General features: G+C 38.4%; 1 protein-coding gene across 1 annotated transcript in view; it reads left to right on the forward strand.

Moving 5' to 3' along the window:
• arhgap32a (Rho GTPase activating protein 32a) overlaps positions 1–21,815 on the forward strand; it is a 58,157-nt gene that overhangs the window by 28,337 nt on the left and 8,005 nt on the right. Inside the window, exons 8-18 of the mRNA XM_088346206.1 lie at positions 1,099–1,191; positions 1,309–1,431; positions 1,546–1,623; positions 7,166–7,247; positions 7,366–7,515; positions 10,172–10,274; positions 15,436–15,580; positions 16,534–16,616; positions 18,490–18,597; positions 19,579–19,724; positions 19,787–20,000. Coding sequence (XP_088202332.1) covers positions 1,099–1,191; positions 1,309–1,431; positions 1,546–1,623; positions 7,166–7,247; positions 7,366–7,515; positions 10,172–10,274; positions 15,436–15,580; positions 16,534–16,616; positions 18,490–18,597; positions 19,579–19,724; positions 19,787–20,000 — 1,325 coding nt within the window. The remainder of the gene's footprint in view (positions 1–1,098; positions 1,192–1,308; positions 1,432–1,545; positions 1,624–7,165; positions 7,248–7,365; positions 7,516–10,171; positions 10,275–15,435; positions 15,581–16,533; positions 16,617–18,489; positions 18,598–19,578; positions 19,725–19,786; positions 20,001–21,815) is intronic.

The raw sequence follows: 21,815 nt of genomic DNA on the forward strand, positions 1-21,815 counted from the left end.
GCCATCTTGGGGTATTTTTTCTTGTTAATTTTGCTCATTTGAAAGAGATAATTATTGTATAGAGCAGATAATTTACAAAAATAATAATCCTTAATATGAATCAACTGTAAAATAATAAAAAGTATATTTATTCCTGTATTTTCTCTGCTCTCTAAAACCACTTAGGTCAAAATGGGACTAGCCCAATTGCTGAATCAATTTGACCCATTTTTTTTCTCAATTTGTTTCACACAAAACAACCAAATTGTTTAGGTTTCTCCCTAACAAAATGGTCCAGGCCGTTTAATACAATGAACCAACTTTGGGTGGTGTTATCATAAAAAACAATATTTTTTTTTTTAGAATTATTTCAGACCTACCCAATACTTGGACAAATTTGATGACTTTTTGGGTTGTTCTAAACAAGATGATGCAGAGTGTTTTTTATAAAATCACCAACTTTGGGGCTGTTATTTTAAACAAAAATAATCCTTCTTGCAAAATTCACTCATACTAAACAATAAAACATTACAGAACTTTCTTTTTTTTTCTCTCTGCCAAACAACACAGGACATTGGGTCAAATCAACCCAAGCAATGCGCTTGTCCATATTTGACCCGAGCACAAGTTATTTTTGACCCGACAATCTTTACAGTGTAACCTATTTAAAATTATTTTTCAAATTAGTATATAATTCTTAATTTAAAAAAAATGCTAGAAACTTTTTGGCCTTTGCGATTTTTTAAATAAAACTTTTCTGTTATGTAACCCAAAAAACCTGAGCTAGCAAAACAATCTGCCAGTGGAATAAAAAATATTTACTTTGAAATAATGTAATGTACAGGCAAAAGGTGTCTCTTTGCAAGTATGATCTAAAAATGATATCTGTTTTATGTTGGGTCTAAACTGAAACAAATAGTAATGTTTTTGCAGGGATGTAAAAAAACATGTTACGTCAGATAATTGATGTTGTTAAGAATTAAATAAATCTTATGAAACGGAACTGAATTGTCTCACTCTAAAATGGAACCTCCCTTGCATTTTTTCAAATACATATTTATCTTGTTTTGAAAGTGCTCAACCTTGTCTAAAAACGAATTGTGGTGTTTTTTTTTCCAGTTGATAAACAAGATGTTGGCCACCTATTTGTCTCGATTCTCTGCAATCGCTGACAACAAGATCAACTGTGGTCCAGTTCTCACATGGATGGAGGTAGTCAATAATCATGTTCATTATAGATCAAAGTGTCTATGTTGAGTAATTGTGTCCTTTATTATCTTATTTTGTGCAACAAAGTTAAAGATTGTGATGAAATGGTGTGTTTTGTAGATCGATAACAAAGGGAATCATTTGCTGGTGTCTGAGGAGGCATCCATCAACGTCCCTGCTATCGCTGCCGCCCACGTCACCAGACGCTATACAGCTCAAGCCACTGATGAACTGACATTTGAGGTAGCAACACATTTAAATCTATCGATTGAATTGGGGATATTAGATTTTGAAATCTGGCTGCAGATAGCTTTCAGATTCACGGACTAATTTAAGGGGAATTATGTCTTCTGTCAGGTGGGGGACATTTTTTCCGTCATCGACATGCCTCCCAAAGAAGACACAGGCTGGTGGAGAGGGAAGCATGGCTTTCAGGTAAAAATATATATATTTGGTTTTTAATATTTTTGTTGCTTCCTTTGCAACCCATTTTTTAAGTGAAGCTAATTTGTGTTACTTTAGTTTGCCAGCCGACTTGGGCAGTGGATTGGAAACTAAATAAATATGATTTTAAATAAAATAAAATATTTAAAAAAAAAATATATATACCGTATTTTCCGCACTATATTTATAATATATAATATTATAATATAATATTTATAATATATAATATAATATAATATATAATATAATAATATATAATAATATAATAATATATAATACATTGTGAATTTCCCTTAGGGGATGAATAAAGTATCTATCTATCTATCTATCTATCTATCTATAAGGCACACCTAAAAGTCTTAATTTTTTTCAAAAGCTGACCATGCGCCTTATAATACAGTGCGCCTTATATATGGCTCAATATTAAGTCGCAAGGTCTCGCAACTTACGCAACAGCCGCCGACTCATAATATAATAATATCAGGGATGTGATTTTTCCGCTAATTCGCGGAATTCCGCTTTTTTTTATCTCCAAAAATAAAATTTTAAAATTTCCGGTGTTTTAATTGGTAAAAAAAAACGATTTCGTCTCGACAGCATGCCATTTGAGTGTTTCCGTAACTGAAATGAAACGTACTTGCGATTGGTTGAAGTCTCGTGTTGACCAATAAACGCGCTTGTTATAGGAGTGTGCCATTGTTCATTTCTCACACGTTTTTGCCGGGTGTTTAAAGAAAGATGTCCGTGATCGAACGCAAAGATGCTCCGCGAGCTAAAGAAATTGATAAGATTGTAAAAAACAAGTTTCGATGGGACTGGTTGGAGAAGGAATTATCTACGAATGTTGGAAAGACTGTGACGAATTTGTTCAATGACTTTATTCGGAAGATCGATCGTGCCGGGAAAGCACTTTGCATTTGGTGTCATGATACCATCGACTATGGTGGGAGAGGTTTCAAAGCTCTTGAAAGTCACGCAAAGAGCAAAAAACACGTGAAAGAACTCCAGTCAAGAACGACAAATTATTCCATCGCTGGAAGTTTCGGTGCCCAAACGAAAACTCCAAAACTTTACGGCCTCCATCCCTTATTGACATCACAATCGGAAGCGGTAATAAAGAGACGTGATCCACCCCAACAACCTGTACCAGTTGCTGATAGAGTCGTGAATTTTGAGGTAGGTGGTAAACTTTTCAAATTTATTTGACAGTTTTCCCATTTTTTTCGAAAATATTATAACGTAATAAAAATGGCCATAAATATTTAACAATTACAATAATAGATTTTCATGTGTACATTACACCAACACTTTACTGTAGGGCCTATACTTATTGTACTTTCATTTATCAAATACTTGGATACGCTGCTATTAAAGAAATAAATTATTACATTTAAAATATGATTTAGGAAATTTAAAAATATTATTAAGCCTAATAGTAATCAAAACTATTGTCAGTATTTATATTTTTTAAATTAAGTACTTGTATGATATTCTACCATTGATTTTCTTAATGGCCACGATATTATTATGGTACAGGGGGGGGCTTCGCCCCACTTTTCCCCCCACCAGGGCACTGCCCTGGTCCTACCTGGTTTCCCCCCAACCCCCCGCCCCCCCCAGCTAGCAATCACCCCCCCCCCCCCCCCCCGCTAATTTTCAGATAATTTCACTTTGGTCAAATCACATCCCTGTAATATATAATACATTGTGAATTTCCCTTAGGGGATGAATAAAGTATCTATCTATCTATCTATCTATCTATCTATCTATAAGGCACACCTAAAAGTCTTAATTTTTTTCAAAAGCTGACCATGCGCCTTATAATACAGTGCGCCTTATATATGGCTCAATATTAAGTCGCAAGGTCTCGCAACTTACGCAACAGCCGCCGACTCGATTTTCCCCCCGAACGTGGAGTTTATATACCGGCGATTCATTGGCTAACCAATGTGTCGATCATCATTTGAATCGATCGCTATTGGCTGAAGTTATTCGGAGCCTCGGATAGGCTAGAGCACATATGTCAGAGTCAAGGCCCGCGGGCCACATTAGGCCCGCGAGAGGGTTTTACCTGGCCCGCGTGACGATATCAATATATTATTAGATCCGGCCCGCAGGCAGCTGCAAGCCAGCAGCCCGCAGTACGCATGAATACTACATTTCCCACAATGCAACCGGGACGCGCCGAGCGGGAGCAAAGCGGGAGGCGGTTTGTTTTCTTCAGCAGTCGATCAGCAGCAGTCATTAGCATAACAGCAAAAATTAGCCCACAGATACCCATCAACAATGGCTAAACGGAAGGTGGACAATGAAAACCGGGGCTTTCAAACAAGGTGGGAGTTGGAGTACATGTTCACGGAGGTAGCTGGAAAACCTGTGTGTCTGCTATGTGGAGAAAGTGTGGCGGTGATGAAAGAGTATAATATTAGACGGCATCATGAAACAAAACACACGCCTCAAACAAGTAATGTAGAGTTGTAGTAATACAGTACTGTATATAAATGTATGTAAATACAGTAATAATACAGTAATGTTTCCTGTGCAATTACACATTTGAAGTTTTTACTCCGTTCAAGTTTAAAAGTTAAATATGCACATAAAGAAGGTCTTGTTTTTTGTTGTTCCCCTCGGGAATTTTAAAGCTTTATTGTCTATGTTGACTATGTTGTTTTTGTTTGCCGACTCTGTCCTGGGAGTGTTTCTTGTTTTTCGGCTTTTCATGGAAAATAGATCTTGATGTGGACAACAGTCTTTTGATAAAATTGTCTCCTATTTAGCAGAGAAAATGACTTTTGATTGTTATTATTTGTTAATCAGTAATTCCTTTTTTTCACACTAACCCAGAGAAAGCACAGAAAGGAAAGTCAATGTGCATTTGAGCAGGACAGATGAGGTCCAGTGTGTTGATTGCTATTGGTTTTAAGTAACAAGAGATTTTTGCACTTTATTTTATTGTATTTCGAGGCAATATTTTTTTTTAATAATTTCAGATGATTGAATGATAGAAAATGGTTATGAGTTGTTGTTATGAGATATGTTATGAGTTTTTTATATAAAGGACATTTGTATTTTGTGCCTGCTGAAATTAAAAATGACTGACAGAGTCATAAGAAAATATTGCTTTATTTATCCAATCATATTGTAATATATTTGTTGTGTTTTCAGTAGGTTAAATCTTGGTTTCAGTAAAGATTGGACAGTCCGGCCCTCGGCTTGTAGCCAAATGTTTTATTTGGCCCTCCGTCCATTTGACTTTGACACCCCTGGGCTAGAGGGCAAAAACAAACCCTGCAATTGGCCGAAAAAGATGTGTCAATCATCAGTTAAATCGATCGCTGTTGGCTGAAGTCATTCGGAGCCTCGGATAGGCTAGAGGGCCAAAACAAACCCTGCAATTGGCCGAAAAAGATTACTGTGAATAGCAAGCTTGCTAAAGTACGCCATAAAGAAACATGTTTCATTAGTCTGTATTTGTAAATATTTTACTCTCCTGGATTTACTTCACTCACGGTTGTAAGAAGACCATGGTTGCGTATCATTATTGAACGTGAGAACTTAGGTGAGCTATGCGGCTTTATATTTTCCCGGTATCTTGTTTTAGAACGATCTTGATGTTGCTGTGATGAGTTGAGTGAATTAAACTCAATTCCAAGTGTTTATTGTCATATGCACAGTCAAGTTGCGAGCGAAAAAGAAAATAGAAACTAAGGAATGGTTGGCATTTCTTGAATCCCAAGACTTTAACCTTCCGAATGATATTTGAAACGATGCATTTGAGTGACATCGTACGGACACCGCATCCGCACGTGTCTTCGACACGTATTTGCTTCTTTGCAAGCTTTGGGAATGTTAAGGGGGTAATCAGTTGGACTGAATCATCTGACTGTTTTGTCGACGTTCCCATTGTAGCGCCTTATAATCCGGTGCGCCTTATCTATGGAAGATATAGGACCAAAAACTATTTTTTGGGGGTGCGCCCTATAACCCGGTGCACCCTATAGTGCGGAAAATACGGTATATATATATATATTATATATATATATATATATATATATATATATAACTTTAAATGCTCAAAATGATCAGGTCATTTTACTAACATTTCTTAAAAATAATCTTTAAACTAAAAATATTGTTTAACAAGTGCAAAATGAACTGCTAGTGAAATCTGAAATGTGATTATTTTACTTGTTTTTTACATTTTTCCCCCCTAAATATTCTAACTGGACAGTGTTTCCCTTGCAAAAAATATTGTCCCGTAACATATATTTGGGGTGATTTAATATATAATATGATAAAATAACCAATTTAATTAATATTCAACTATTTTTGCGAATAGTTTTTATTTTCTTAAAACATTTTCCAAAATGTTGTACTGGGCGTTTTGAAGTTTTGAGCTGCAATAAATGAGGACATCCATCCATCCATTATCTGCACCGTTTATATCAGTTGGGTCGTGGGGGTGCTGGAGCCCATCCCAGCTATCTTAGGGCAATGGGCAGGGGACACCCTGAACTGGTTGCCAGCCAGTCGCAGGGCACACAGAGACAGACAACTCGCTCGCTCATTCACACCTAGGGACAATTTGGACCGGCCAATTAACCTGAAATGCATGTTTTTGGAATGTGGGAGGAGACCCACGCAAGCACAAGGAGAACATGCAAACTCCACACAGGAAGGTTCAATATCATAACCTCAGAACTGTGCCGCACATGCGCAAACCACTGCACCGCCATGCTGCCCTATATATAGATATAATACTATCATTATTTGGTCCTCAATATTTTTAACTGAACTTTCATCACTGTGGAATTGCTTTATAATTTAAATCGCCAACATTACTTTCCAAATAAATAAGAAAAAGAGTGCTTGGGAGGATTATTTTTTTCTCCTATTTTAATGTATTTGTCCTCGTCTTATGAAGTATCGAGCTGCATTAATTGGAAAAAACCCTACAAATTATCATTGAAAGGATACATATATTTCTTGTTTAACATTATTTACACTATAATCATTTATTTTTAATGTTTTAACTCAAATTTCTTGCACTGTTGAACTCCTTATTAATTTGAATGACCCAAATTATCTTCCAAATAAATAAGAACATTTTACTTAGTACTTCTATGTTTCTTTTTTACTATTTATTTCCCCTGTTTATTAACTGGGCTTTATGCAGTAAACACTTTGAAGTAAAATGCTCTATATAGTATAATTTGTCCCAACATCTATATTTTTTGTAATGTTCAAACTCACAAAGAACTTTTACATAAAGGATATATTAAATGAGACAAAATATTTTTGAAATAAGCAAGATTTTTGTTTCTTTGAAAGGTTATTATTTTGATGGTCAGAACACTTTTTTTTACATAGCGTTGGCTTCTCTAGCATTTAGGCCTTTCCTGTTCTGAAGTGCATGCATACCCTGATGCTCACTGACCTATTTTAAATCTTCACCTCACCAACACTTGGCTATAATGACTGCCTGACAGTGTCAATCTCTTTAAGACCTAAACACTTGTCTTTTACTTCTCAGGTGGGTTTCTTCCCGAGCGATTGTGTCGAGTTGATCAACGACAAGCTCCCACCGAGTGTTCAAAGCTCGGTTCCCAAGCCAGGTATACTGCCCGCCCTTCTGTCTCATTGGACTGCATAATTTATGGGCAACGTTCCTCTGGGAAGTGAGACAGATTGCATTCAAGTGTGTGTGTTTTTTCCCTGTCTGGTAATTGACAGTATGTAAGAAACACGGCAAGCTGGTTACCTTCCTGAGATCGTTCATGAAGTCGCGGCCGCCGCCTCAGAAGCTACGTCAGCGCGGTATCCTCAGGGAAAGAGTTTTCGGCTGCGACCTGGGCGAACACCTCCACAGCTCAGAACATGAAGGTGAAGTGCGTAAAGATAAAATAAAGGGCCCAAATTTGTTTTTTGTTTTTTTCAATTGTATAATAGTGTATGGAAAGCAAATTTAGAGGGTTTTGAGATTACCCGAGGCAGGCAAGAATTCAAAATGCACTCGACCCCCAGGATACCTTGCCTTGAGACATTTTCGGTACTTTTCGGTATGGGATAATATATTTCTTGGGCCCCTCTTTATGGCATTTTCCCCACCATACAACACCAACATCAAATGATTCAAAATGATAATAATAATAAAATAGTAAAATAAATACAATTACAGCAAAATCACTTATCATGTGAGGTAAGGGACCTGAGGGAGGATGGCAGCCGGTGGCTGCAGTAAGGATTTTCAGCCATCGCACCACACACCACTAGTGCGGAGCCCAACCCCACAGAATGAAACACTAAAATACAGAACTAAGACATAAAATATGAAATAGAAGATAAAAATATATTACAGTGAAAGGTTCGGATTAAATCGAAAAAAGCAATCTACAATCCGACAATTATTAAGGAATTCAATCTTCTGAGGACATAACAGATAGATAGATAGATAGATAGATAGATAGATAGATAGATACTTTATTCATCCCCGAAGGGAAATTCACATTTCCAGCAGCATCCCTGAGCTGAGAACAGTACAATAATAAAGCCAAAAGAATGCAATATACAAATACCCAGTGTGACGTGCAAATGCCCACTGTAGCGTGTTATATAGAGTAACTAAATAGTGCTACACAGAATACATATTGCAGTAAGATTCGGTAATATCCAATGTAGGTGGTGTGGTTTAATGTGGGCCTTTACTCTGCCGGGTGGAGTTAAAGAGCCTCATGGCATGAGGAAGAAAAGATCTCTTCAGTCTGTCCGTAGTACAAGACAGTGACAGCAGTCTGTCGCTGAAACTGCTCTTCTGTCTGGAGATAATGCTGTGTAGTGGATGCGATGGATTGTCCATGATTGACCTCAGCTTTTTCAGTGCTCGTCTCTCAGCTACTTTTGTTAGGCTGTCCAGCTCTTTGCCCACAACAGAGCTCGCTTTCCTAGCCAGTTTATTGAGACGAGAGGCATCCTTCTTCTTGACGCTGCCTCCCCAACACGCTGCCGCATAGAAGAGGGCGCTTGCCACTACTGTCTCATAGAATATTTTCAGGAGCTTTTTGCAGATGTTGAAGGAGGCCAGCCTTCTGAGGAAGTAAAGTCGGCTTTGCCCTTTCCTACATAGAGCTTCTGTGTTGGCAGTCCAGTCCTGTTTGTTGTCCAGCTGCACACCCAGGTATTTGTAGGTCTGGACAAATTCTACACATTCTCCCTTGATGGTTACAGGAACCGGGTGAGTTCTGGTTCTCCTGAAGTCCACCACCATCTCTCTGGTCTTGGTGGTGTTTAGGTGCAGGTGGTTTGCGTCGCTCCATCGGACAAAGTCCTGAATCAATTTCCTGTACTCCTCCTCCTGCCCGTTTCTGATACATCCCACGATCGCAGTGTCGTCGGCAAACTTTTGCATCGCAAATGGGATTTTGAAATCTTCAGTCGTATATTTCCCTGCGTGCATCCACACGCTAACTCCACTGTACCAGCTCAAGGAGCATTTCACCAGATATGAATGAGATGTCTACTGTAATATTATTTAATTATATACAAGTTTATTACACATGAGTAGTACTTACCTGACAACTGTAGCTGAGAGACAGGCACTGAAAAAGCTGCGGTCAATCATGGACAATTCATCACATCCCCAAAACAGCATCATCTCCAAACGGAAGAGCAGCTTCAGCGACAGACTGCTGTCACAGTCTTGTTCCACGGACAGACTGAGGAGATCTTTTCTTCCTCATGCCACGAGGCTCTTTAACTTCACCCTGGGGAGTAAAAGACCACATTAAACCCCACCCCCACATTTGCATATTACCCTATTTTTATTACAGCGTGTATTTTATGCAGCATTAGTTAAATAATCTATATCAACACGTTACATTGGGTATTTATTTATTCAAGTCAGTCAAGTCAAGTCATACTTATTTTTATAGCCCTTAATCACATGAGTCTCAAAGGGCTGCACAGGTCAAAGACTATTGCAAACTATTGTTACAGACTATTATGACACATTCTATTTCTTTTATTTTATTATGATTCTATTTTCAACTCAAGGATACTCCTGGAAGTGTGGATTTCCCTACGGGGATGAATAAAGTATCCATCTATCTATCTACCCTCCAATATTTTGTTATTTTAATGTTTTTATCTTTGTCACTGGATGTTTGGAACACATTAGCTATGCATTACCATAGGTTTCTTTCCCCCACTAAACAGCAATTTCACTTTACTATCCCTACCTAAGAAAGAATTAATGTTGTATCTTTGGGGTATACTGTTGAACTGAAAAAATATATAAATAAAATTACTGAATCTACAAAGAAATGCAGATCAATAAGCGGCAGCAGCAGCATCTGCCAGCATGTGTTGGTCAAATCAATTCTATGTCTATTTTTAATCCTCTCAAGGGATTTATTCATAGGGAGGGGGAGAAAAGAAAACTCATAATATCGAAAGCTATGCTCATCCATTTATCAGGATCATGATGATTTACCCTTCCATCTATGATGCGGTTGAAATAGCTGGATTTTCTGTCTGTCTTCAGTCCCACAGGTTGTGAAAAGTTGCGCAGAGTTCATCGAGAAGCACGGCGTGGTGGATGGAATCTATAGGCTGTCGGGAATCTCCTCCAACATCCAGAAGCTCAGGTTTCTTTTTCACTCTAATTTGATTTATGTGTCATCGCTATAGCTTGATCATCTTGAAATGAATTGTTACCGAATTATTGATAGGAATGGGCATGATGAGAGTTATTCGTTTTAGGCAGGTACACAGCCGGTACAATCATGGCATAAACAGTTATGACAAATGAACATTTGAAATGAGAAAAGTGAAGCATTTCCATTCATTTAGATTTTAGGAAAATGCTTCTGTGCAAAATTAAATCATTTAGCTAATTTTAAGTAGCTATTCATTCATTTTACTACATTTAAAAATATTTTTTGTGTCACTTTGAATATAATTTTTATTTTCTTCAAAATGGATTTTAAACACATATTTAGTCAAAATAAACATGTCTCCCTCCGTTGCAGTATATTAAAATACTTTTAAACTACATTTAAAAGCTGTTTATCTGGGGGAAAAAAAGAAAATAATGCTTCTAATTCATCTAATCTTTTTAGATTTTAGACTTACAGTATTTTTTTCAAATATATATATTAATTGCCCATTCCTAATCTTATTATTTAATGGTCTGCATTTATATAGCGCTTTTCAAGTCAATGAAGACCTCCCAAAGCGCTTCACAATGTGCTTCACACTTACCCATTCACACACACTCACACCGATAGCAGTGTCAGCCATGCAAGGCAACTACCTGCTTATGGGGGCATTAGGGATTCAGTGTCTTGCCCAAGGACACGTCGACATATAACACGGAGGAGCCGGGAATCGAACCTGCGTCCTCTCGATCCCAAGATAGGCACTCTACCTCTTGAGCTAATGACGCCCTAATATTTATATTATATTATTTTTCATTTTTCTTTTATAAGGAATATATTTTGTGAAATACGAAACATTCTTAAGATGAACAACATTTCCTACCCCGCTGCAGTGTATCACAAGTTAGTCAACTTTTTCAACTACATTCAAAACTTGTTTATCTTGTAAAAAAAAAAATTTGTCAATATTTGTCTTGTTTTTCTAGATTTTGGACGTGTTTTTCTAGTTAAAAAATAAAAGTAATACTTAAATTTATTGTGTGGCCATTTAAAATTTTATTTTTTAGACTGCAATTTTTTTTCACAACGTTATAAATATTGTTTCTCTTATTCCAAGATTTATTTGAACGAGTAAGGTAAAATTAGACACATCTTGTTAAAATAGCCTCTCTTACTGTGTATCCTATTCAACCAAATTGAAACTTGTAAATTATGAAAATACTTCAAATTGTTCTTATATTTTAGATTTCAAACTTGTTTTTAGAGTAAAATAAAAATAACTGAATGTGCAAGCATATTATATTTTTTTGCAAGTCATGTTTATTTGTATAGGCCTTAATGACAAGAAGTCTCAAGACTACAGACTATTACAGAGTACTATTACACCACCCCCTGATGTAAAACCCACATGTGGGCAAGGAAAAACTCAAACCCTCAGCAATGTCAGCATGAGAAAATTAAGAAACCTTGAGAAGGATAACCAAGCTGCAATTGATGTTGCAAAGAGCATCAACAAACAACACCCAGACATCGTCAACATGAAATAAAGGTCATTCTAAAGCTATAGAACTTAAGTGCGTTCAAGCATAGATTTAAACAGTACCACTGAGGTTGCGTTCCACAGCACCAGGGCCCGAATGGAGAACGCTTTTAAACCTGCAGATCTCTTCTTGGCTCTTGGGATCACGCATTTTCCGAGGGAAGGCCCCGAGCAGGAACACAGGGGGAGAATAAATCTGAACGACATGAAGGGGAAATTCCGTGCATAATTTTGTATAACACCAACAGAACCTTATAATCACATTCTAAGATGACAGGGAGCCAATGCAGGTCAGCTAAATTCAGGGTAATGCGATCCAACCTTCTTGTCTTCGTTAAAAGCCTCGCTGCATCATTTTGAACCAGCTGAGGGCTCTTGATGCTAGACTTCAGGATACCGGAGAGTAGTAAATTACACTAATGGAGACAAGAGGTAACAACCGCATGAATTATAATCCTCGCATCAGACTGTGAATGCATAGGGTGTTTTGCAATGTTGCGAAGATGGAAAAAAGCTGTTTTAGTGATAATATTTACATGTAACCAGAAGGACAGACTAGTGTCAGATGTGACTCCTAAATCGTAGACCTGTCACTTTGGGTGATATTAAGTTTGTCAATGTTCAGAGCAGTGTTTGACAACTACCTGGACCAACAATTAACATTTCAGTCTTTTCAGAATTGAAGGTGAAATAAGTTAAGTGACATACATCTTTTTATCTCAGTGAGGCAGGCCCCCAAATTTCGAATTTAGTGGGCCAAATTCCTCCATTGGAAGACAGTTGGGTGTCATCTTTAAGCAACGAAGACAGATATTATACTTGCGAAAAATATCACCTAATGGAAGCATATAAAGGCTAAAAAAGAAGCAGACCAAGTACTCAGCCCTGTGGAATACCACAGGAAACACTAAAGGGTTCAACGATCATATCACTATATCTAACAAAATGCATCTTATCTGAGAGGTAGGATTTGGACCATGAGAGGACAGGTTTTGAGAGTCCCATCCATTTTCCCTGCCATTCTAGTAAGAAATTATGGTCCACAGTGTCAACGGCACAATTGAGGTGTAGCAGCAGCAATAGTGATGAAGTCCCAGAGTCTATTGCCAGAAGTTGGTTGGTTACCTTAACCAAGGCTGTCTCAGGAGAGTGAATCCTGATTGCATAAATTCAAAAAGATTATTCTCAGACATAAAACTATTCAGATGCGGTGCCACAACTTGTTCAAGAACTTTAGAAAGATACAGTCACTTTGACACAGGTCCGTAAATAAATAGGCTTTTCCGAATCAAGGTTGGGTAATTTAGGTGTAGGTTTAATGACAGTAGACTTAATAGCTTCTGGAACAACACCTGAGAGCGATAGGTTGATAATATTTAAAACTGAAGGTCCAAGGACCCCAAAAAGATATTTTATCAGCGAGCCTGGAAGTAGGTCAAACAGGCAAATAGTTGGTTTGGCTGTTCTCAGCAGCTGTGTGAAATTATCAAGTGACGAATCATAAAGTTATGAGCAAAATGGATAGAACCATCTGAAATATCTGTTGCTTTATTAGTGATGCTTCAGTGTCGAAGAGGATTTTGGGGTTATTTTTATGTGCAGCAATTAATTGACTTAGAGAAATAGGCAGTTTAAACGGATGCAAGGGCTGATTTATACTTCAGCAAGCTTTTGCACCAGGTCTGACGAAAAAAGCTTAAGCTTGGTAGCGCACCATTTTCGTACACATTTCCTGTAGTATGTTTTAGTGATCTAGTTTTTTTCAGTAAACCAAGACTTGCGTCTTTTTGGCCGGTATTTATGCCGTAGGGGCGCCACAGAATCTAGGACACTAATCAAAGCAGCAATAAAATCATTCATAAGTAAGTCAACAACCTTTAAATAAAGGAAACGGCACCGGTAAAAGATCCAAGAGGGCAGAAAATGTACCAAAGCAAATATTGCAGCCTCCAAGTTCTTTAGTTTTCTTAAATACGACATTTAGCCAGCAACTCAAATGTAACTGAATATCGATTACGTTAGTATACGGTAATACCGTCACATTGGGATTGAAACTTGAGTCAGAACCAAGTCCGGCATATCAAGTAATTGATTAAAACCAAATCTATTGGTTAGAGACTGTAATGCAACACTAAGCGAACTAAATGGGAAATTCATGTGAATTTCAAAGTCCCTCATAATTATTATTTTGGCTGCGTAGTTTCTAGGTCAGTGAACAGTTCCGAGAATTTATCTAAGAAAACTGTGTATGCTCCCGGGGCGCGATAAATAGTCACTACAAAAATCAGCGATGAAATGGAGGAGGACCACATGCCAAGAACCAAAGAAGGCCTTGTATTTATAAGGCACAGGGAATAAATTTTTGTATGTTAACAGAAATAAGCGGAACACCGCCACCCTTCTTCAAACAGCGTGCTACATGTAAGCTCTCATAATTATGGGGAGAGGCCTCATGTAGTGGTTAAAAACTCATCCGGTCTCAACCAGGTTTTACTAAGACCAATCAGGTTAAGATTGTGATAACAAATACGATCATTAACCAGTAAAACTTTGGAAGCATGCTATCTAATATTCAAAAGACCAAGTTTCCGCTGTGCTGAGCCTCTTATGTGCAGTCTTTGTAGTAAACGCCACTAGAGGTCGCCGTTCGGCTGTATTGTTTCTGGACGATAGCAGGTGCCAGGTCCACACCACAGGAATAATGTTGACAGGCAAGATCGGTGAAGACATTTACTGTAGGTAGGCTGAGAGACAGTGCTGTCATCATCATGTATTTCTCTGCTGTTTCCCAAATCACTTTTGGGATCCCGCTAATGTAGCTCCCTTAGCTTAGCATCATAGCCCGATCGGTAGCCCTGCTTCTGTTCATGACCTCTACGCTGTCTGCTCCGCTTCGTAAGTGGGTTGGCCACCCACGGAGGTCCTGTGGCCCTTTGAATTGTTTTTGGGAAAGCAAAGGTGGCATCAAAATTGGCAACAGTTCCTGATAACTGTAGTCATTATTGGCCAAGAATGTGTCCAGAAGGGAGCAAAATAGACAAGAATAATAAAGTAAATGAGACGTTAGCTGCTCCACCCATGCGCACATCCATCTTGGCCTATCGTTATGATAATAATAATAATAATAATAATGATAATAATCTTCTCATTTTAGGTATATTTTCCTCATTTAAAGTAGAATTATTTACAATTTCATAAGCGATGTTATTTTTAAAATACGAAAAATAATACAGTATAATAAATTAATAATATTAAAAATGACAACCAAAATTATCTGCAATTTGAACTTTTTTATATATAGTAGGAGGACTTTTTGCAGTGCACTGCAAAAAAAGAAAGGTAAAACTTTACTATTAGTTGATGATGGTATTTTTATTTTAAGAACTATTTTTTTTTTACATTTTTAGCTGAAATTCTATGTAAATTTGATGTCTTAGTTCACAGCTAACCTTTGTGGTTTGACCCAATTTTTATTCTTTGAGCTACATCTTCCTGTCTGCATTTACAGCGTGTATATTCCGTCAGATCATATGATCCAGAAATTTTATCCGTGCAGCGTCCAAAAGGCACTTGTAGGTCATCTGATGGTCTCCGTGTGTGCACATTCAGGCACGAGTTTGACTCGGAGCATATTCCTGACCTGAGCCGAGACGTTTTTCGACAGGACATCCATTCAGTGGGCTCCCTCTGCAAGTTGTATTTCCGTGAGCTTCCCAACCCTCTGCTCACCTACCAACTGTATGACAGATTCTCGGTGAGTTTTATATTCTTCATAAAAAATGGTGTCACGATTTTTATGCGAGGCTCCATAAAGGGGGGCGGGGCGCATGCTGGTTTGGCATCGGAGAACGTTTTTTTTCAACTTTCCCAGAATCCAGGGCAGTTGCACCTTCACTACAGTAGGGTACTATGTAAAGGTGTGTATTGTAAATCAAGCTGATTCCATTATAATGTCTTTGAAGAAAAAAACCCCAGCACTAATTATATATTTTTGTTTTGCAGCATTTTTTAATATTGTGCTCTTGAGTTGCTAATTTTAGTTATCTGTTTGAATGCATTATTATTTATGGTTTTGGGTACCTAAATATCGGGACTTCAAGTGGCTCCGGAGTATAAGTCGCACTTGCCAGCAAAATGCATAAATAAGAAGGAAAAAACATGTATAGGTTGCACATGGAGTATAAGTCACAATTTGGGGGGATTTTTTTTTATAGAATCCAGAACATGCACGTCTTCTCGAAAAAGCAATTTAAAATAAAAATAAAATGGAAAACAACGGGCTGTATAAATGTACGGTAAACTAACGTTACACGTACGTGCATATCTTAGACACGCTTGATTATGTCAGTAACAACGTAACATTAAGAGTCATTCAGGTAACTTCCGCAGGAAGAACATGCTTACAATTATCAGTTTCACTCCAAATCACTAAATCCAATGAAATATTCATTTTCAGTGTCACTTTTACCGGTAAACAACTCCTCCACCTCTGCTTTGGGGGATTTTAGGTGCTAGACTTGTGGGGGCGCAAGACAATTTCCTTCTTCCTTTGGGGGGAGCCACAGAAAATAATGAAAAGTACTGTTTTGCACAAGGATATGTGATAGTGCTGTGCATTCTGTGCTAAAAGTCTGTTCGGAATGTAGAGGAGAAAAGAGAGTGAATGGGATTGTAAGCCTTTCTGTCCCGCTTGCTTTATCCTCACAGGAGGCTGTGTCTGCAGCCACAGACGAAGAGAGATTGGCCAAAATCCACAACGTCATCCAGCAGCTGCCTCCTCCACACTATAGGTTGGTTTTACTACTCGGTGGCGCAACCTGGTGGCTATAAATGAAACTTGGGTTCCGTTGGGAAAAATACATTTACCCTACAAGCCATGATAACAAAGCTTTTTTAATTTTTTTTTCTCTAAATCTAATAACATGAAATTAAAAATGTATTTTACACACTTTAAGTCACGTCCCCAAAATAGTCTTTTGAAGAATTATTAACTCATAAGCCGCACTAGACTGTAATGAGCAGACATTAAAACTGCAATTAAAAAAGTGAATTAAAAAGGTATTTCATAGAACTTCAACCTACATTTTGACATCTGGTCTCACTTTTAAAATAAATAACTTTATTCATAAATAGTTACTGTATGCAGGATCAATTAATTGTAATTATACATTTCCACATTTTAATAATAATAATAATAATAATTTCCTTGTATTGTCATTCTGTGTAACAATGTACACAGAACGAAATGTCGATTGCATCTGACCCGATGCAGCCGCAGCCAAGAGAGGGCACGTCTACAAGGCGATTTGGGGTTTCTAGTTCCGCCTTATAGTCTGGAAAATACGGTATTTGATTTACTTACATATGTGTTTGGGAAACTGCTCAAAGCTGTTATTACTACTACTAATAACTTATAAGATGTTATGATCTCCGGCTTCAAGACAAAACACCGTACCACCAAAATAGACCCCCACAACGTTTGTTTAACAACTCACAATGCACCAAAGGGAGAAAGCCAAGCTCAAAATTTGCACTTTAAACCTAACAACGGTAACAAAAACGAATATTTAACAATTGTAGTCGTCATTAAATGTTTTTAATGAAAAGGGCATAACTGTGCAATGTAAAAATGTTCTCTTAATCTTCACATTTTTCTCTGTTTACTTTTTTCTGTAAAAAAGGAGGAAACCTATTGTTTATCATGTACAAAATGATCTATTACTTTGTAGTATTTTTTTAAATTTTACTATAAATAATCCTGAGAGGGCCGAGTGTGTAAAGATTTGACCACCAGATGGCACTGTGTTGCCTTATGTGAACAAAAACTAATGCCACAGAGCACAGTGTTGCCAGAAAAGCATGGCGGCGACCTTAGGTAGGGATTCAGCTATGTAAAAGGTATTCAAATTCCTCGACATATGATGTTTAAAAAGAAACTTGTGATAGTTCAGGTATTTTTCCTATATTTGCCATTGTTATTGAATGAGAGTTTTTTGTAAAACTAGGTGGCACTAAATGTTACACATTGTCCATTTACTTTAGATTGTGCAAGAAGTAAAATATTTCTAATGAGCAAAGCCACCTGCTAGTTTTTATTTTTTTCCCGTAAGTATTGAGTAAAAAATAAAATTAAAAAATCATATTTCTTGATTAAGGCAGCACGGCGGCGCAGTGGTTAGCGCGTGTGCGGCACAGTTCTGAGGTCATGAGATCGAACCTTCCTGTGCGGAATTTGCATGTTCTGCCCGTGCTTGCACTACGGTTTCCTCCCACGTTCCAAAAAGATGCATGTCAGGTTAATCGGCCGGTCCAAATTGTCCCTAGGTGTGAATGAGCGAGTGAATGGTGGTCTGTCTTTGTGTGCCATGTGACTGGCTGGCAACCAGTTGAGGGTTCCCTCTGCCCACTGCCCGAAGATAGCTGGGATGGGCTCCAGCACCCCCGCGACCCTACTGAGGATAAGCGGTGCAGATAATGGATGGATGGATGGATGGATGTTGATTAAACGGGGAAAATTCTTGCGAAGATAATTATTTTAGATGTATACATTCAACACAATTTCCTTTTTAATGTCAAGACTGACCTCATGAAATTGCCCCTGAAACACAAGCAAACCTCTACTCTCCTGAAGGTGACCATCTTTGTGAAAATGTTTGTGTGCAGGACGCTGGAGTACCTTATGAGACACTTATGCCGTCTGGCCACGTTTAGCTCCAGCACCAACATGCATACCAAGAACTTGGCTATTGTGTGGGCACCAAATCTGCTCAGGTCAGTCATATTGCGTACAATACAGAAGACTCCTAGGATATGACATGATTCTATTCTGTGGCTGGGATCCCAAAATGTAATTGCTTTGTAACGCGGTATAGAAACCTATGGTAATTGTAGTACATGGGTCAGCAACCCAAAATGTTAAAAAAGAGCCATATTTGACCAAAAAATGAAAAGTCAAATCATGTTTATTTGTATATAATCACAAAGAGTCTCAAAGGGCTGCACAAACCACAGATTATTGCAAACAACAGACTATTATGACACCATCTCCTGATCTAAAACCTACAAGAGGGCAAGGAAAACTCATAAACCTCAACATGAGGAAAATGAAGAAACCTTGAGAAGGGACTGAAGCCGCCAAAATTAATAAAAATTATATCTATTTTACAATGAATGTAACACCTGCTGTGTGTATATTAGCAATATTAGCCGACCATCAAAGGTTTAATGCAGCACATCCTGTGGAGAATGATGACTATATTGTAGGATACCTCTTCAAGTTTAACATCCTGACAATATTAATGAATTACATTATGTTTCATTTATTTGATAAAATTGAAAAAATTCAATAAATAAATTCATGTCATTTTTATTTTGATGATTTGAACAACGTGCCCCCTTTCTGTGCAATAAAACGTGGTTTGCATTTATAAAAATAAAACTGCAACCTCTTTATCAAGTAAAGTGAAAAAAAATCACCAGCATTTCATTTGACGTGGTCCAATAACAGACAGGACTCTTGGAGATGTAACCCATCATAAGCATGAACACCACAAACATTGAATTTCATGTTTCTGTGCACCCAAATAAGTGGCTTTTAATGCCGTATAGTAGGTCAAATGCTGTAAAGAATTGGCTGAAAACAACATTTTATTCCATAACATGAAGTGAAAACATCGTATGGCGGGATCGACATATCCCGGGGGTGGACTGTAATTTTCAAGTAGGTCTTGACACTTTACACATGCTTTCCAGGTCTAAGCAGATTGAGTCGGCCTGCTTCAGCGGCACAGCAGCCTTCATGGAGGTGCGCATCCAGTCGGTGGTGGTGGAGTTCATCCTCAACAACGCCGAGGTGCTCTTTAGCACCAAGCTCAACACAGTCACCCGGGACAGCGCCGGTGAGTCCCAAAACCAGGTCCTGCCCGGAGCAGATGCTGACTCTGAATATTTTGTCTCCTAGGGGACAACAGCTTATCCAGACCGAAGTCTCTGCTGGTGTGCTCGCCGTCCACCAAGCTGCTTTCTCTTGAGGAGGCTCAAGCGCGCTCTCAGGCCCAGCTGAACTCTCCTGCCACCACCCCTTGCCTCAGCAGCAGCGATTACATCGAGGTCGGCGAGGGGCCCGGGGCCCTGATGGGCAAGTTCCATACAGTCATTGAGCTCCCGCTCGAGAGGTGCGTTCAGCAGAAGAACATTAAAGACTCAATATCTACCATAGGTCTTTTGTAAATATATAAATATACTGTATTCTCTGCACTACAAGGTAGGGTTTTACAGGGCCGATACCGATTATTAGTATTGAGAGGAGGCCGTTATCCGATATTCATTTGCTGTAAAAGCTTAGAAATTGGCATAGGAAATTTTTAATAATGCAAAAAGAAGCAAAGAGTAATTGTTATAAATTGGTAGCTCTCTGAAACATTTTAGAGTAAATAAATTAGAATTTCAACACAACTAACATGACTAACCTTTCACTTAAACCAAAAACTAACAGTGCAGGAAACAAACTTAGGGCTTAGCAGCAACTTGTTTAGGGTACGTATAAGCTTAAATTGCTTTCTGAAAGCTTTTTACAGTAAATAAGAATTTTTAACACAACTAACATGACTAATACTTCACTTAAACCAAAAATTAACAGTGCAGGAAATACATTTAGGCTGTGCAGCAACTCTTATAAAGGTACATGAAAATTTAAATGGCTTCATGTTTTTTTAACTTAGAAATTGATAAAAATGTCAATACAACCTACGTGACTTATTTTGACTTCAAGCAAAAAGTGCAAAAAGAAATGGATATTTTGATGGGGCTGGCAACCGAAAAGTGTCTGCTTTCCTGTTTTAGAGCTAGTTTCAGACATGGGGACTTGAGACTTAGTGACTTGGACTCGAGTCGACTCGAGTCGCTGTTTTTATGACTTGTGACTTGACTTGGACTTGGCAATCTAAGACTCGGGACTTGACTTGTGACATGACTTGCCCAAGAAAAAAATACTTGGGACTTACTTGGGACTTGAAGGTGAAGACTTGAGACTTACTTGAGACTTGCACATGTGTGACTTGGTCCCATGTCTGGCTAGTTTGACCCAACTAATGTCATCAGAGCCAATATATCAGTCTCCACCAGGGGTAGCGAATAAGTTTGACATAAAGAGCCGAAATTTTTAACCGTGAGAGTCAAAGAGCCACACGACGCACTGACCGGCATTCGACGTAACCTACGCAGATGATTGGCAGTCAGTTGTGTCCGGAGCAGCATAAAAACAACCAATCCGCCAAATTAATTTCAAAATATAATTTATTATTTGTTGTTAACTCTGATGGATTCAAGCGTGGCAGCGCGGTGGTTAGCGTGTGTGCGGCACAGTTCTGAGGTCATGGGTTCAAATCCAGCGCCTTCCTGTGCTGAGTTTGCATGTTCTCCCCGTGCTTGCGTGGGTTTCCTCCGGGCACTCCGGTTTCCTCCCACATTCCAAAAAACATGCATTTCAGGTTAATTGGCCCGTCAAAATTGTCCCTAGGTGTGAATGAGCGAGCGAATTGTCTGTCCCTGTGTGCACTCTGACTGGCTGGCAACCAGTTCAGGGTGTCCCCTGCCCACTGCCCGGAGATGGCTGGGATTGGCTCCAGCACCCCCGCGACCCTACTGAGGATAAGTGGTGCAGATAATGGATGGATGATAGATGGATTCTTTTAAGAGGGAAAAAAAACTAAAGAGCCACAGTATATAGAAAATATGATGAGGCAAAGAGACGCATTCTTATTGGCCAAGAGCCAATATAGCTGCGTGTTCGCCACCCCTGGTCTCCACTTAAACCTGCTTCCCTCAAACAAGATAACTGCGCCTTTTATGCTAGCTCACAAAAATGCTTTTCTACTATTGACTTTTTAAAATATCAATACTATAATGCCTGTTACTTTTGTTGCATTTGTTTATGTTTGTGTATGGATCTTTTACGGGAGTTGGTCTTTGTCAGTCTGTTTGTTGCATGA

The sequence above is a fragment of the Urocampus carinirostris genome, chromosome 10 (assembly GCF_059441175.1).
Source record: "Urocampus carinirostris isolate Australia breed hairy pipefish chromosome 10, RoL_Ucar_1.0, whole genome shotgun sequence".
Lineage (NCBI taxonomy): Eukaryota > Metazoa > Chordata > Actinopteri > Syngnathiformes > Syngnathidae > Urocampus > Urocampus carinirostris.